At 35.1% G+C, this 17,715-nt stretch overlaps 1 protein-coding gene across 5 annotated transcripts in view; it reads right to left on the reverse strand.

The window, feature by feature from the left end:
* Positions 1–17,715, reverse strand: part of SLIT2 (slit guidance ligand 2) — a 260,071-nt gene that overhangs the window by 98,871 nt on the left and 143,485 nt on the right. For all 5 annotated transcript variants that reach the window (XM_085059254.1, XM_085059253.1, XM_085059256.1 and 2 more), the window contains exons 5-6: positions 8,305–8,376; positions 728–799 (exon numbers count right to left, since the gene is read on the reverse strand). In XM_085059254.1, coding sequence (XP_084915380.1) covers positions 728–799; positions 8,305–8,376 — 144 coding nt within the window. The remainder of the gene's footprint in view (positions 1–727; positions 800–8,304; positions 8,377–17,715) is intronic.

The following is a 17,715-nucleotide window of genomic DNA, read 5'->3' on the forward strand; positions in this document are numbered from 1 at the left end:
CACTTTGCTCATTACAGTAACTGTTCTCAGATGATAATTTTATTACCTTCAACCTCATTGATAGCCAGTTGAAGAAAGTGAAAAGAAGTATGCAAAGAAGTGTTGACATAATAATCTTCTGTGACACAAAAGAAGATATTTTCCTACACATACATATGTATTTATGTACATAAAACTTAAAATGTTTTTAAAAGGAGCTATTAACATGGACATGCTAAATAGCTTAATATGTAGCAGTAGTGTTCGCTAGAAAGTGCCTCTTGAAAACATTCAGATTGTCAAATATACAATATTGAATATAGAATATTGACTATAGAATATTGTTCCTAACAGAGTGTCTGAAAGATCAGATTGATGTTTAGTATACAACAAAAGCAATCCTGAAAATGTTCAGCACATCGACAGTAATGGATAATTTACAAAATTAATTGGGTTCATTAATACTCTTCCCTCCCCGTTTTTAAAATGAAATATATTATTTTCTTACAGTATCTGCCAATGGCTTTTTTATTATCATTATGTTTAATGGCTGTCTTGGAGAGTAAAGGAGTATCTCTGCCTCTCCATATCTCCTTCCCATTTTACAGCACATCACAGTGGATTATTTTAAGATGTCTTTTCACTAGACCATCCTGACACCAGGCTGCAGCTCGCAGATAAGCTTCTACATTAGTACTCCCCAGATACTGAGCTCTTGCTACAAGTCAGAGATACAAGGAATACTTACAGCACTTCCAGGTCACGCAGAGCCCTAAATGCCCCATCTTCAATACAGCTGATCTGGTTGTAATCCAGTTGCCTGTTAAACAGATTAGGAAGGCATTTGTAAGGGAGAGGCTCTGGCAAGGCGAGGTGCAAGGGAATCCTCCCGGAGGGACAGCAGAGCCAGGCCACGCGAGGGAAAAGGCTCTGGCCATCCCTGCGGCCGCTCGAGGCTGTCGCACGGCGCTGGCCTGCACGCTGCCACAGAAATCCCTTTTTGTTCTCAACTGTCTGCGCAAAACAGCAGCGCTGGGAAAGCTCCAGTAAATAATAACTGCACCTTATATTAAATGCCAAAGGAATGCAATTTCATTACATCAAGAAAAGCTATCCATTAAAAGCTCTCAGCGTCATCTTGCTGAAACAATTTCATTAAGGTAAAGGATGGTAAATCACTTAATGTCACACGCATCCCCTCGGTGACCTAACAGAATCCATTTATCAGAGCAGCCCAGCTGCATGTTAATTCCAGCCGCCGCGGCAGGGACCAGGGACAGACACCAGTTTAGGGGTCTCCCTGCATGTGTGCATGCCTGGAGCGGCTGGGAGGTGTCACCCCTGGCTATGCAGGGGATTTAGAGTAATTATCTCCTGGAATATGGCTACATGTAGAAATAACAGTGTCCGAGGCTTTTACGGGCTTGTTTGCTTATCTTCTTTAATTCTGCTCCAAATGAAAGTCGTGTTTCTGCTGTAACCTTCAGTATCTGGTTTTCCACGGACTTTGTGCTGTCTGCAATTATACGCAGATAGTATGTTGTAATGGAGCACTTGAATTCTAGACATAAAACTCAGCAATCCATCCCATACATTATTAATCCTTAAGTATTAAGTTATGAAAAATTTAGATTCGTTTCTCTGAAGAATATTATTACCTTTTCAATTCAAAACATTGATACAGCACATACAGCCCAATTAAAAATTTCTGCTTAAATTAACAACCATGCAAATATAAAATCACATTTTCTCTACTGATAAAAGATTTCCTTATAAATACTGAAATATCTTATGCATTTCAGGGTATGACTTGCAAAGCAAAGATGATAAAACCTCACTTTAAAAAAACTTCTCCAAGCGGGTAGCTTGTCAGTGTCAAATAATATATAGGAGTAAATGTGTGTGAACAATACTAAGAAAATGAACAAAATACAAATGAACTCTGCCCTTCTGTCTTCAATTATATATTAGCTAGCAGGGCTAATGACACTTTTACTAAAGCATTTTCTGTGATTCTTTTGAATCTATGATAACATTTTACTTTATTAATAAATCATCACACCCACTGCCAAATGTAATGTACCAACTTCTATAAAGTTCTTCTAGTTTCCTCTGAATTACTACTACAAGTGAATAAAGTATTGTCATAATTGTAACAGTGCCTGTGTTTCTGTGTACTGAAAGCTAAATGCAAACTATCAGTTGCTGAATATGATCTTTAATCATTTTGGTGCAATGTTACAACAACAGTGCTGCAGTGTTGGAGTATTTAACTCCACTTCCTAAGGCTTCTTCAATTTTTACTAATGAATTTCATTTAACAATTAAGCTAATAGCCTTTTTATTTTAAAGAGGTAAAATATATACACAGTACAATTCTCTAACCTCTTGAACAATTTGTCAAAGCTATTTAAATTACTACAGTGGCATGAAATGTTACCCTTGACAAAATACAAAAGAGAAATTGTTTTCAGACAAATTGGAAAAATCTTTTAATGCCATCAAATTTGCCTAATGCAGTCTGCAGGTTAATCTGTAAAAGGGTGAGCTGTATGTTTGCCCATATCTTATTATCCTTAGCTGTCAATGTATAAATCACTGCTGACACAGCTTCTTCTAAATCATCCACATTATACACAAAGGAAAATCTTTTAAAGCGGAGAAAGCACTTGAGCAAATCTTGTCCTCCACAAACTGAAAGGCAGATTTCTTCCACTAGACTGGCAGCAGTTGTGGTGATCCCGAAAACTTCTGGGCTTCTTCCTTTAATGAGTCACCATGATCACTACCTTAGTGAAGGGTGAGTTGTTTCCATTTAAACCTTCTTACCAGAAAGATTACTCTGTGTGAATTAATGAATTGGTTTCAGTTTGAGGAAGGGAAGTTTGCAGATGGGAGAGGAAAATTATTCCCGAGTTTTAAAAATTACTGTCTTTGAAAGATGCTACTGTCTTTATGTGTTAGATTATCTTCCATCAGTTACAACCACGATATAAAATGATTTGACACACACCATGAAGAACAATTGGCAGGATATATATGTCTCTCTCTCTATATATATATTTCTTTTTTAAGCTATGAAAGGGACATGACTTTGAAGACTGTGTGACTGCCTTGAATAGCAACTCATGGCAAAAGTAAAGGTTAAGGGTAAGGATACCTATACTGCATATATGACCCAACCAGAAAGTTAGACAATATTCCACAACCAGCATAACATTAACTTACTACAGATAATTACTTACTAACTTCCAACAGATATACTGAAGCAGTCTGATTGTTTTTTTTTTTTTTTAATAAAACCGGTTGTCAATAGCAAGTATGTATTAAGATATGTCTTAAGGCACAAGCAAAAATACTAGAAATTAAAAAGTACATATTTATCTAATTTTAAGTTATGTTTTATTGTTTATTTTAAGCATAACTTTCAAAGCCACACATAAAAATCTCCAATACTAAAGTAAACAGAACTTTAAAAATAGTATTGAAATGTTATCTATTTTAATAGTAAAAAAAACCCAAGTTGTTTTCTTTTTTTTTTTCCAAAGGCCACAGGGTCACCAATCTGCTTGGTAACAAGAGGTTTAGGATGCACTAGAAAAGTGTACCTATTCTTTCCTTCCTGGCTTCAGAGCAATGTTTTATTATAATAAAAATCTCAAGCATACACAGAATATATTTCACTAACACCCTGTGAAATTCCTTCTTGATGTAAACTTGAAATGCTGAATAGACTAGCAGTCCAATTGAGATTCTCAGTAGAGCAAGCATGAGAAATAGTGAATTCTAGATTATTTAAGCATATCTTAGACAAGCAATGCATTTGGAACAGCACCTGTACAGAGGAATAGACAAATATACTTCTACTCACAGCAGAATTTTATGTATGATCTGAGAAGAAAGAAGTCATTAGAACATCTTCAGCAAGACTCTCTTTACCAATTGCTAATAATGGAAATTTTTTTTAAAAGTCCAATCATTCCCCAAAAATGAAAAAGTGCCCTGCTATTTCTGGTAACATTTGCGGTTGCATATACGTAGCGTTACCATTTTACCATTATACTGGTATATTCCGTTGCATCCCCTGCCAAGTATTGATTACACAGAAAAAGGGAAAATTGGAATCTTATAAAATTTTAGACACTTGAAATAGAAAAGTCCTAATGCCAAAATCTACTCAAAAGGAGAGCACAGTACTATAGTTCTTTCAGTCGTGCTCTACATTTGTTTGTAACTCTGTTATTTTTCTTTCTAATTCATCCAGATTCAAAAAACAACCCCATCCAAGCTTACAATCTGGGTGCCTAAGGTATTTTCTTACCATCTTAAACACAAAAAAAAAATTCCTGAGGTTGGGAAGATTTAAAACATCTTTCACATCCAGTGTGAGTACTGTATCACCAGGGAGGGTTATGAAATCTTCATCAACATGTATATTAAAAGTTCTGTGTTTAGTTTTCCATTTATATGACAATTTCTGTTTACTTTTTTTAAAAGTGTATGCCATTGTGTTCTCTGAAGAATCTGTCTTGGTTAATACTTTTCTTCCTGAAAAATTACCAAGTTAGAGGTAACTTTCAGAATTTTATTTCCAGAATTTCACCTTAATTTCTCTCAAGTATCAGATCAGTAGCTATATTTAGCATGTATTACTCCTCAAGTCATTCAAGAATAATTCCTTGAATAGAAAAACTGAGACTTTGACACACTTCAGCTATTTAGTTTTTCTACATTTGAACTGCCAAAGCAATGGCTACTGGGTTTCTGGTCTGGAGAATTACTACAACATAAGCTTCCCTCATTTTTTGTCACTTTTACTGAAGAACTTGGTAATTTACAAACAACTGGGCTGCACTGGTGAGAGTGAAGCCAGGGACACTGTGGCATTTGTGAGATGATTACTGAATTAGTGAGATGGCACCAGGTGTTAGGCTCCCTGGTGGGACACAGAGACTGAGTCAAACCAGGGCCACCAAGATGAGAGGGTTGAAGCAGAGGACATCTGGGGATGGTCTGCAAGAACTGCATTTGCTTGGCCTTAAGAGAGAGGGGAAAGGGGGGGAAAAATGTAGACATTATTGCTGTCTACAACTGCCTCAAGTGAGAGTACAGACAGAGCCAGACTCTCCTCCATTATAAGATGAAAGGCATAACATATTGGAAACTGGGTAATTCTAATTAGATGTAAATCATATATGTGAGGCCTGAAAGTTTCTCTGGGTTTGTTACTCTTTTGACTACGAGGGTGTGGAAGGTTGCCTATGTTGTTAATTTTCATAACGTCTTGACCATTTTGCTTTTATCTTCTACAGAATCTATACTGTGAGTGTTAAGATGTCCAGAAAGAAAACATCATGGATGCATTTTATGGAAACTCAACAGCTTCTTCTGAGAAACTTCAGGAGGACTCCAGAGCTCACATACTGGCAGGAGGTTACAATGGTATCATCAATCTTAAAGGAAGCCGTTTCCTTCAGATTATCTGAGTTAACACCTAATTCCCTTTGCTCTGCAAAGACTAAGAAGTATACAATAAGATGTTTTCCAAAATATTCCAACTCCCGATCAAGAAGTAAGGTACTTGGTGGAAATGAGAGAATGGTGAGTCTCCATTCAGGAACATAAAATACTTTATCAGGTCAAGTTCTGTGAACTTTGTTAACCATTTTTAAAACAGCTCAATAGAGCTACTATTCTGGATCCTTATTAATCATTCCATGTTTTAAAAAAAAAAAAAAAAGGTACAAAGAGATTTCTTTTCTCTTTGTACCTTCACCTATCTCATAGATGAGTTTGGAAGAGATGAAAAATCTTTAACATTCCGCTCAACCACTGAGCTATTGCTAGAAAAAATGGCCAAAATTAGAACAAATATGGAATTCTGTTTATGACAGTTCTCAGTAAGGACATACAAGTATTTGGTTCCTGGACCTTAGGTTAATCACCTTCGTAGAGTCATAGAATCATTTAGGTTGGAAAAGACCTGTAAGGTCATGGAGATCAACTGTAAACCTGACATTGCCAAGTCCACCACTTAATTATGTCTCTCAGTGCCACATCTACATGTTTTTTAAATGTCTCCAGTTACAGTGACTCAATCTCTTCCCCAAGCCACATGTTCCAAAGCTTGAAAAAATTTTAGTGAAGAAATTTTTCCTCATATCCAATCTAAACTTCCACTGGCCATTTCCTCTTATTCTTTCACTTGTTACTTGGGAAAGAGACTGACACCCACTTGGCTGCAACCTCTTCTCCCACAGTTTAATTCCTTTGTTTGATGAGTGATGTCTTCTCTACCTATCACTTATCAATTGTCTCTTTAATTTTCTTGAACAATGAAATACAACTCGTAAAATTCTTGCTATACCCTTCTTCTCTAAGTAATGTCCAAGGCTAGATGGAAGGCTGGGGTTTGTCTCTCCTTGCCAAAGATTCTGGGAAGGCACAACAGCCTGATCTAGGTGTATACATGCTGTGCTAGAATCCACCAAACTCACCCCAGGAACTCATTTGTCATTCTACAGAGGGATTGTAGAAGGATCATAAAGTTTTCAGATTAAAGGTTTGATGGGGTTTTTTTCTGGTTTTTTGCCCCCCGGGACAATTAATATCTGTAGAATTTATCCTATCACAATAAAAAATATACCAAAGATATTATTTGTAATTTGTGGCAATGCTATGGCATTTATGATTTTATTTTTTTAATTATCTCACCAAAAGAGAAAGACTTAAAAAGACAGATTGATTGTTTTTTGCAAGTTTAGACATAAATCAGGATCCTTATCTTGAAAATACACACTAAAATTAAAATAGCGTCTCTGACACAGATTAGCATCATAATGCAGTTTCTGACTGAAGTTTTCTTACAATACATAAGTACACTTATATTCTAAACTACTGCTTTGCCACTAGAATATTCTCAATGATGCTGCTATTTTTGCTAGCAAAGTTCCTTTTTGTAGCTGTAAAAATTTTCAAATATAAAAGATCATGCAGAAAAATGCAGGCTTCTTGTAGCCAAGCCTCTTTTTGACCAAGTATAGTGATGGGACTAGTTGTGAATAAAAACTCACAAACTGTCAATTAAACAAAGTAACAAAGCTACTTTGAGAAACCCTTGCTTGCTTTGGAACACAATAGAGTTGAACATAATTTTTTCCACTGAGGTACAATAGAATTTCACTGCAGAGAAGAACTGTAGCAGGCCAAATTCTTGGGCATTATGCAAAATCTTCAAAAAGACATTTTCCTCATCAATTTGTGTGCAGTGCTGCAGGCACCAGAAGGAAGTGATGTCCATCACAGGAAGACAGAAGGTCAATGGGGCTTCCTGTCCCATCCTCTCCTACTGGGGATACCTCACAACTCTCCCTTCACAATCACAGAGTGCTCTATTTTCAAAACAGTACAACTAAAATGTTTGCTTTTCCTTTTAACTTTTAACACTTCAAGTAATAAAAATTATATCAGCAGAAATTACATGAAAGCCTCCTATAATGACTAATGACTTAATATTTCCCTCTATTTATTGATGCCACAAAAGCTAGCAATCACACTTTTTCACAGTTGCATCACACTTTATAGTCTTTCTGGAACCCACTATTGTATGTCCTCTGTCTTTGTTGGTTCTTTGTAAGTGATGAGTCCTTTGAGAGCATGACCTTTTTTGTGCTACTGCAGAAGCTCATCACAGTCTTCAGGTTATTCAGCTCGTTCAAACCACCAAACTGACCTATCACTCTGAAGAGAAAGTCAAAAGGTCACTGCTCTGCTTTGTCCTAAAACTCACATATTTCCACATTCAGAAACCATAAGAATTCAAAGCCTGCCCATGAACTTCAAAGTCACCATCTCCAGGAAAGTGAGTATTTTTCTTTCAGAAAAGAAAACAGAAGAAAACTGAGCAAGAAAGATAGTCATACAAGTATAAAAACATATGCTAGCAAAACCAGATAATAGCTCGACTTTTCTTTCTTTTATGCAAGCAAGCAAACAAAAAGCAAATTTTTAAAACCAAGGCAAAATGATTTTTTCCACATGAAACCATAAAACATTTCAAATTGCCTGACATTCAAATATTAAACTCGGGTTTCATAAACTAATAGTTATAATGCCATATTGTCTTCAACTCTGTTTCAGTGTTTTCCATTTCCAAAAGGTAATTTTAGGATGTTAAAGTATTTTGCTAAAGCAAATGATAAGTATTGGTTTTATACAGAGATTCCTTAAGGAGCTATACCAGTGCTTAGAGAAAAGATATCTGATAAAATGAAAGAGCACTGAAAGCATTATCATCAGAATACATGGAAGGAAGAAAATACTTACAGATTTTTTATGTCTACTGCTCCTCGGAATGCCTTCCTTGGTATTGCTTGAATCTGGTTTTCACTGAGATCACTAAGAAAAAAAAAAAAAGTAAAAATGCTATATATATATATATATTTAGTTCCATGTGTAACAAAAAGAAAATATAAGAAAATAATTTCAGCCATTACGGTTCAGTCAATATTTCCAATGAAGCTTATTTTATTACATTAACTGATTTGTAATTGAAGAAAAAGAAGTAGCAATAATAGTCAAATTAGTTTAACTATGTTGCACTAAGTAGTACCTTTAGAAAACAGCAACATATATGCCAAAAAAATTTTTTTAAAAAGCAGAAGTGAGGGTTTTCACTTTTCAACCGTTCCAAATCCATGTTTGCTCATATGTTCAGCTTTATGCAAGGAAGACTGAAATCCAGCAAAAACAACAAATAGTGAGCTATTGATAAACAACTATGAAGCTGTGTAATATCTGAGATGAATAAGTTTCTGACTTCTGTTTCAGTGTCAAGAACCATGTATTATAAAAGAAAGAAAGCATCATGTATTTTCAAAGAAGGAATTAAAATACATTCTGCAGCAGATATCTACTGTTCCTCCCCAGAATCCCGGTATGACCGGCTGTACCATGTTATCTGAAATTATTATCTTTTACAAAAGAGAAATATTATTAAAATGCTTATAAACTTATTATTCAGTAGTGGGGTTTTTTTGCTATTAGTATAGAGGAACAGCCCCTTTTTTCTGACATCCAGATGCATTTTTGTCCTTCACAGATCAATAATGGAAATAGAATTTAGAGAACTTAAGACAGTTGCAGAGGAAAAAAAGAAAACAAAAGCAAACTAGGATCCAGAACTCTTCATCTATGCTGTGCACTATTAACAATAAAGCAGTACAATAGAAGATGACCAGTGCATTAAAGTCTTTATTGCAGTATCTATACCACATGCAGTTTGGAGGTTTCACTTCAGACAACAGTTTGCTACCCAGGACCAAATACACCTATCACACATAGTACACAAATGTTTGAAGTCTTGCAAAGGGGCCTATCTACCTTGAGACATTAAAATTATGAATACAATCTTCTTTTGGAAGCCTTCCAAGATGCACGTATCTCTACACAATATGGGGAACACAATTACACAAAGAAGCTTTCTTGAGCATCTGAATAAAATGTACAAACAAATCAGATGCATACAGGTGTCTCCACAGAGGGATTTTAAATCCATTTGCCCAGCAGTTTTCTTCTGATTAACTAGATGTCGTTTTGCTAAAACCAATCCAGGATCTTCACTCCAAAAGCACACCAAATGCAATCCAGCTCCTAACAGAAGTAAAGTTTCTCTGTCTTGAGCTTCAGAGACATCTTTAGAGGACCTTTTTCAGAGAGTGTTTTCGGAGAAACATTGCAAAACTGCACAGAAAAAAAGAGATCTAGCTCACAGTAAGTGAACAAACAAGAATAATTTAGTTGATAAGACATAAAAAGTCACACTTTTGATATATTCTTCCTCTAAAACGTAATCTAGCATGAGCTCATATTTCCAGTTCTGAGCAATCACTCCTAAAGATCTCTGTCAGATTTATGAACTCACAAAAAATAATTTGAGGACTTTATAAAACCCCATGCTGCCCAACTTTAACAAATTTTATATCAATATAATTATTTTGAAAATAATTCCACATACATTGACAGCAATTTTGTTTTATCCAATTGATTGTTAATTTATGGAAAATCGCTTTCTATTTACTAAATCTTTCATAGTTCATGCACCTAACTGCACTGCAATATCTTGCAAAGTATACTTAAACTAGACACAATTTTAGTATTATTAATCGTGTGTGAAAAAAGAGAATTTGTGACCTGTGATTTAATTTTCAAGCCACCTAAGTAATCTTGAAATGGGAGACGACTGCACTGCTCTGACAATAAATTCAGTGGCAATGAATGAAAAAGCAACCTTCAGCATTTGTTACGGTAACATGATTTAACAGCCTACTTCCTTGAAAAAAATTTCCCTTATAAGCATAAAACGCAAATATCTGTATTTACACTTCTGTTTAATTGACTAATACTTTTTTGCCTATATAAAAATAGTGTGTGAAGTGGCTAAGCTAGCAGTAGTGATTTGTATCATGATCAATGATTAGTTTATAACACAGATATATGTATATATCTATGTAAGCCACTGCCATACTCATAAATATATACTACAGGAGATAATGGGTAATGGTGCATTAAGCTTTTCATGGCATTTGATAGAATATCAATCATTCACCATTTTATATAATTTTAAAAAGTGAAAGATGAGCAATACTGAGGCCAAATGTAAATTATTTTAGAAAAATAATAGAAAATATCAATGCTCAAAATCTTTGCTTCCACGGGAAATTTTGGCACAAACACAAGTATTTACAAATGACAGCTATTGTGCCAGGTTCCTCATCAGACAATGCACTGAGCTTGTAGGTGTGCACAGGTATGTCTGTGTGTATGCACGTGCAAAAACCAGCAGAATTACTGATTGCATGCTAGATTTACTGCTGGGTCCGCACAGTCAGCACCATTTCCCTGCAGCACAAGATCAAGTAGACTGAAGTAATTCAGTTCCCTGGTAATTCTAGCTCATTTCAAATGTAAACTACTTGACTGCAAAGGTTCCCAACCTTGCTGAACAAGGCATTGTTTAAAGCATCCATTTGAACATGGAGAGCTAAGTAAGGTTGGCAAATATTGTTTTCCAAAAGTAAGTTTTTTGCAATGCATCAGCTGGTTTGTGGAACTTTCTTGGAACTGTTTCTGTAACAAAAATGTAAGTTCATTTATACACTGCAAAATTCTAATTCTTATGAAAAATATGATTTTCCTTATAGCAGGAAAATTTTTAATAATTATTTATTGATTGCTTCAAGTTTTCATCTGCTCAGTGTAAAAAGGTTTCCTTATAAAAACCTTGAGAGGCTTAAACAACCATTCAACTTTTTTGTCTTGTATAAATTACACCTACATTTCACAACTCAGAAGCTGCGTGTGGTCTTTTTTATTGATGTTTGAACCCATTCCTCTGCAATTCTTAGACTGCTCAGAGAAAAAGGTTGAAAGCAGCACAAGGTGCATTGTGACTTTCAGGGGAAATGGGGCAAAAATCTATTTTGTAGATAAAACCAGACAATTTTGCAGGTCATTACATTGTATTGATTTGACTTTGCAACTTATATTCTGTAGTGAAGAAAGGTGCAAATCTCCTTTTCAGCCTGATGGCCATTGTATTGTTGCATTAATAACTGTATGGACTTCACCTTCCATTTCAAAAATAGGCAACATTTGAATAGAGACTCTAATTTATGATGGCAATTGATACCCCTAAAATGAAAGAATGTCTAAGCATTTCAATAACATTTAAGCCAGGATACAACAAAACATCTTACTTTTATAAGAAAACATCTGTATTTTTTTTTAAAAAGGCGTGAACCTGCTTCACATTAGAAAGCAGCAATCTGACCAAGGTATTTTCATTGGAACAAATTGTTCTCCATTATTATTACAGCCCAACACCTTACATTAAAATCCAGAATACCTCTGGAACTGCAGAATTTATTAAAAAATGTTTTGTATACATCTAGAGTGAAAAAGCCCAGACTATCTGACAACATTTTTTAAATAGAGCACAATGATCAAATGAGATGTTTTGACAAATTCATCTCTATGCAGATTCTAGCTGTCACAGAGGCCTCTTTCTAATAAATTGTTCTTGACTCTATCATATAGAGAGATATATTCCAAATTATTATGTCTGAAGTGGAGTACCATAGACATTGACTTTTCAAGAAAATTCCTTAATGCAACTTTGTGGGTTTCATTCATGTCACTCAGTGGCAGGCAGAGCTCCTCCATTCCTTGTCCTGCACTTGTCCCTGCTTCAGCATCACCAAACCTGCACTCAGGGCCAAGTGTAACTTCAGTCCCTGATGGGAGATGTTCTCAAGGAGAACTCTCGGGTTTGTTGCATCAAGTTAAAAGGCAATACAGGGGTTAAATAGCAGATTTGCACCAAAAGCCACCTGGGTGAGTTAGACTGGCAGCAGCTGGCAGAAACTCTTTTTAGAGGCACAAATGAGCATCACTGCTGCTCTTGATGTGCAAACCAGCCTGGGTACAGCGGATTGTTTCAGGTATGTTTAAGCTGTATAAATGTCAAGCACGCTTCTGAGTTGTAATATTCCGGCTGCAGCCCTATTTTCTCAAATGTAAAAATAGAAAACCAAATCCATACATCAAAATAGCTGAATCCCACTATAAATGAAGATACACAGTGGTAAATGCACAAAGATTTCTGAATTTTTGCCCAAGTAAAGCAATTTTTTTAAAAACTTGTATAGCATTTTTTCCCCTCTCAGAAGGTCAGGTGTGTTTTTCTAAATCAAAAACTGAATATGCTGCATCTAAATAATTAATTTTTATAATTACGTCTATCCAAGTATTCAAACTCATCAATAAAACCAGAAATACTATAGATTCTCTAAGATCAGTGATCAAGTAAGTTCTGTAATTACCGTGTTTATGTAAAACGTAATTTATTTTTTAACAAACTGGATTAAGGCAATTTACATGCAATGGATTCTGATAAGCATATATACCTCAGCTTTTAAACCGATTTCCAAAGATTAAAAATTTAATTCAGATATTCTGACAAAGGCAACTGAACTTGTCTAGTCTGAAAATATGCCTGAAAGAATGTGGATTTCTGCCTTTCACAAGCCAATGAACTAGGAAAAAATTATTAACAAAAACAACAACATCAAAAAAACCCTGAACTCCCTCCCTCCCCAAACAGCTTCATTTTGTATATACAGGGTTTTCTTCTTCAAGAATACATCGGTAATGATAATGTATTAAGCTTATGGAAACACCTTGCCAAAAACCTTGTTACTACTGAATCCTTCCTAAGAACAGGATGGAAATGGTACAGTTATATTTATCATATTTACTGATTAGTAAAGAGATGTGTATCAGGGGAAAAAAACTGCACAGCTTAGAGTCCTGTGAACACTTGAAATTCATACCAGTAGAAGACACTAACCTGTTCTCAGAAAAAACCCCTTGAAGAGTTAAATACAGTGTTGCTTTCTTATCTGAAGATAAAGCCCTGAGATAACCTGAAATTAATGATCCTGATAGAATGTTTCAGCTCTTAAAAAAAATGCAAACAGTACTGCAGTGCAGTTATTTTATTACTTATCACGGTTTTCAGCTGAGTATCCTATATACCTTTAAAAAGGAGTGCTCAATTTTAAATTATACAAATTGAAACATCAGATATAATACCTATATCATGAACTGCTAAGGCTATATCAGAGTTTCGTTGTGTGGCTAAATCATTGTTCATTCTGAAACACTAAATCTTTTGAAGATGGCAAGCCTGCTTGTAAATTTAATTATCTGTAATTTTATTTTCCTCTATGGTTTAACCTCCCTCTGTGTCTGACCAGTGATATCATAAATCTATACTGCCACTCTCTACTTTGCAAAATACTGAGGACTGGGAATGAGTAATGTGTCCAGATTTTTTAAGGAAAAGGTAGAAATACTCAGCCAAACTAAGTACTGAAGGCTTACCAGTTTATTTGTGCCAGTTTATAAAAATATCTCAGAAAGAGGATATTCCATGATCAGCATCCTGATAATTATTTACATAAAAGTGACATGAATGAAGTCTTCCTTGCTAAGTACTTCTCTTACTGGAAAACAACAGTTTTAACATTAGCTAACTATATTCTGCATGAAATCCTCCATGCATGTACAAGGTGGCAAAATCTCATCAATAACGATACTACTGGGCATTCAAAGAAATAAAAAAATTAGAATTATTTAAATTATTCGACTGAAAATCAAATATATTAATTTGGACATGGGAGATTTAACCTGGAATACACAGGTGGTGAAAAAACCTAACAACATAGTTTAGAATAGGATAGTTAGTTGAAAGGGACCTACAATCACCACTTAGGCCAATCAGATTATTTGGATGGAACAAGAAACAACTTCTTTTTATGAACATAAGTATCAATTAGACATTTATCCTAAAATAGTAAGACTAACCAAACAATTAATTTATGAATATCAAACAGCCCTGTCCATTTGAGCTGTTTTCATTATGATTGGCTTTTTCTTCAGTACTGTTCATTGTTCCTACAATATTTCTGTATCTGAGCACACCTTAGCAACTACAGGTGGCTGTGAGAAGGCATGCACTCCCTGTTCATTAAGAAACAGCCTGTCAAACATGCTCTGGCACAGGCTGCTCACTGGATCCTGGAGTTCATTAAGATCTCTGTGAGGTCTCGCATGGTCTGAGATACTTCTCTAGTCACAGGCACATTAATAAAGCACATCATCTAAAACCTCAAAGCTATTCCAGAGCACCCAAGAACAATTATTTATTCCCCTGGCTTTGATCTCAGGGTAAACAAAGTACTCTGCATCACTGGGAGGCACTGAAGACAACAACAGTAAAATCTAAGATCTGGAAGGCGAGAACATGCTGCAACATGACAGTGTAAGGTGAAGGAGCCACAGCCCCAAATTTCAACTGTGTCTTAAAATGTCTCCAGAGAAGTATGGCTAAAGACTATTTCATGTTATTATGAACACTGGCAGCTGCCTCTGTTTGCAAAAGCTGCCACAGCCATGGGCTTTCCAATGCAAAGAGGAGAGAATGAAATGCCAAAGTAGATTTTTCATGTATCAATGGATCTCTGATTTGGATTTCACTCCTAAAATTCCAGTTTTCTCTTTCAAAATTTGAATGAATATGCTTTTCTACTCTGATTAGGTGTCTTGGGTTATCATTGAAAAGTTCTAATCAGCCTTTTTTTTTTTGCTCATAAAACTTCATTTATTCATTCACTATACAACCACACTCCTAAATTGCAAAGTTCCAGTATGACTAGGAATTTAATCTATGAACTTTTTCTAAATTCTAGAGAGGCATGCTTTGACAACCACAAGTTTTATTGTATTAGGATAAAGTAAATACAAAAATTATTTTCCAAACCATGTAATGAAAATCAAACCAAAGTACAAAGCCTTCAAGAATACAGATGCTACTGAACATTGTGGTGTTCAGCAGGGGGAGTATCCTGGAGAGACAATTCCTTTAAAATTAGTAGCCTAGGTGACTGGAAGCTACTGAAACCTACTTGGAATTCCATCATGGCAGAAATATATCATATTGTAACAAGAGCTGATTAAACAAACATGAATGTTTCAATCTATAACACATATTTATCCCATATTCAGCAAATACATTAATATATACAAACAAATAAATACCTTTCCCATCAGTCAAGCAAGGCTTATCCTGTTAATTGTTAGAACACTGGCATATGCTTGGCTTTAACTTTATACAGTTACTGTGTAACAAGTTACAGTACAGCATCACTTATTCATGAAGATAATCTTATACCCAAATGGCTTGTCATGTCCCCTTAGCAGGCATAGCTTTCTGGCAGATCTACAAGAGATCAATTAAGATCTCTTAAGATCAATTAAGAGCGATGGAACAAGGAAATGTTTAAAAATATATAGTTAAAAATTTGGTCTAAAGTCTTGCCCTGAAAAAGCAAAACAAACAAAGAAACAAAACCAAACAACAGCTGTGCTGCACCACTATTCTCTGACCGAGAAATCAACCAGTTAGCTTCCTATTAATTTCAATGGGGTTTTTTTTCTGTTCTTTAGTAAAACAATCATTGCAAATATTTCTCTTCATATTGAACATACAAGAGGTGCCCAATACTACTAGCAGTAGCTAGTATGTCTCTAAGGCACACATATATCCCCTTATGAAGATAAAAACTATAAATTATAATTTTGAATACTACTTCTCTAGATCATTATTGCTCCTGCTTCCCATAGGAGGATTAAAATTTCATGTATGAGAAAGCTACTATTAACCTCCTATTACAGATGGGGAAACCAAGGCAGTATGTATCAGCAGTAGCACATATCAGTACTGTGCTGAGGAGTATAAAACAGATGAGAAAGATTTAGATCACAGAATTTCAGGTTCTCTCTGCATCACTAATTTCCATTTGCTCTGTTGATTCCCTACAGATTCAGATGCTGCACATAACCTATTCTCATGCTAAAGCAGGATCACTCCCTGGGCCATGGTGTGCTATATTGCCCAAGTGAATATTTCACATTTCACAACACAGAGCAATCATCACTGCAACGTGGACTAAATTATTAGAGTCACAGCAATTTCTGTGGTCAGGAATGCATATTTCCTTTTTTTTTCCTAAAAATATTCAGACTGAGTTTCCCTGCCCACTTTCATCTCTCATTTTTTAATGGTAACACTTTTGATGGTATCATTGATGCTTCTTTCGTTCTTAATGCTTGAGGTTTTTTAAATGTCATCCATTTATAAATCTGCTATGGAATCAAAGTGTACTTCTTATTATAGCTTTTGGCATACTATTATCTGTATTATTTAAGCAGCTGATCTTTTAATACACTTTATCTATTTATTTATTAAAGAAGAGAGATCATTTATGCATAAGTATTGACCACAAACAGCAAAAGAGAGAAAATAAGGCACTACACCACAGTAGTACTGGCAGCCTGATTATCTCCAGAGTTTATCGGTAACTTCAACCTAAACATTTAGTATAAGTCAACCAAAATTTAAATTCTGATAATTTTTGCTATTTTTTTTTGTTTGAGAAACAGCCTGAGTCTTCATACCCACAGAATATAATTCACAACTTATTTATAATTTTGAGTATTAGTTATTGGTGATTTATACAGAATCTTAATAGCACAAAGTACAAGCACTAGGCCTTCTACTTTTTAATAGGAATACATTTTGGATTTGGACTAATCCAAAACCTCCAATCTCAGTCTTGGCAGAAAAGTTAACCCATTGGCTTCAAAATCAATTTTACTCTACAATGTCTCCAAGTGTACTTAAATCAATTTGTATACTCTGATACTGAAAATAATTGCTTAAGGAGATTCACCATTTATTCATTATTGTTCTAGAGTGGCCTAGTGGAACAAATGCTAGTTGTGCAATAAAATAGGAGTATTAGGACCACACATGTATTTTATTGAAGACTTAGAAATTATTTTTGAAAAGGAAAGCAGTCTTTAATAGTCTGTTCCACTAAATTAATATATAATTCTCTTTTGTTTAGACTACAAAAACCCCAAAACAAAACAAGAAAGGAAATTACTTGTAGCTTCTAAAGAGGAAAGGACCACCCACAATTTCAGAGAGAATTGCAATGCTACTTCAAATTTGGCTTCAGCATAATCCTTTTCATAGAAAAACTTGAAGCTCTTAAGAATACCCTTCACACCCCCAAAAGAAAAAAACTGACAATTCTTTATCCTCCATAC

This window comes from Lichenostomus cassidix, chromosome 4 (genome assembly GCF_008360975.1).
Source record: "Lichenostomus cassidix isolate B80296 chromosome 4, HeHo_3.0, whole genome shotgun sequence".
In the NCBI taxonomy this organism is placed as follows: domain Eukaryota; kingdom Metazoa; phylum Chordata; class Aves; order Passeriformes; family Meliphagidae; genus Lichenostomus; species Lichenostomus cassidix.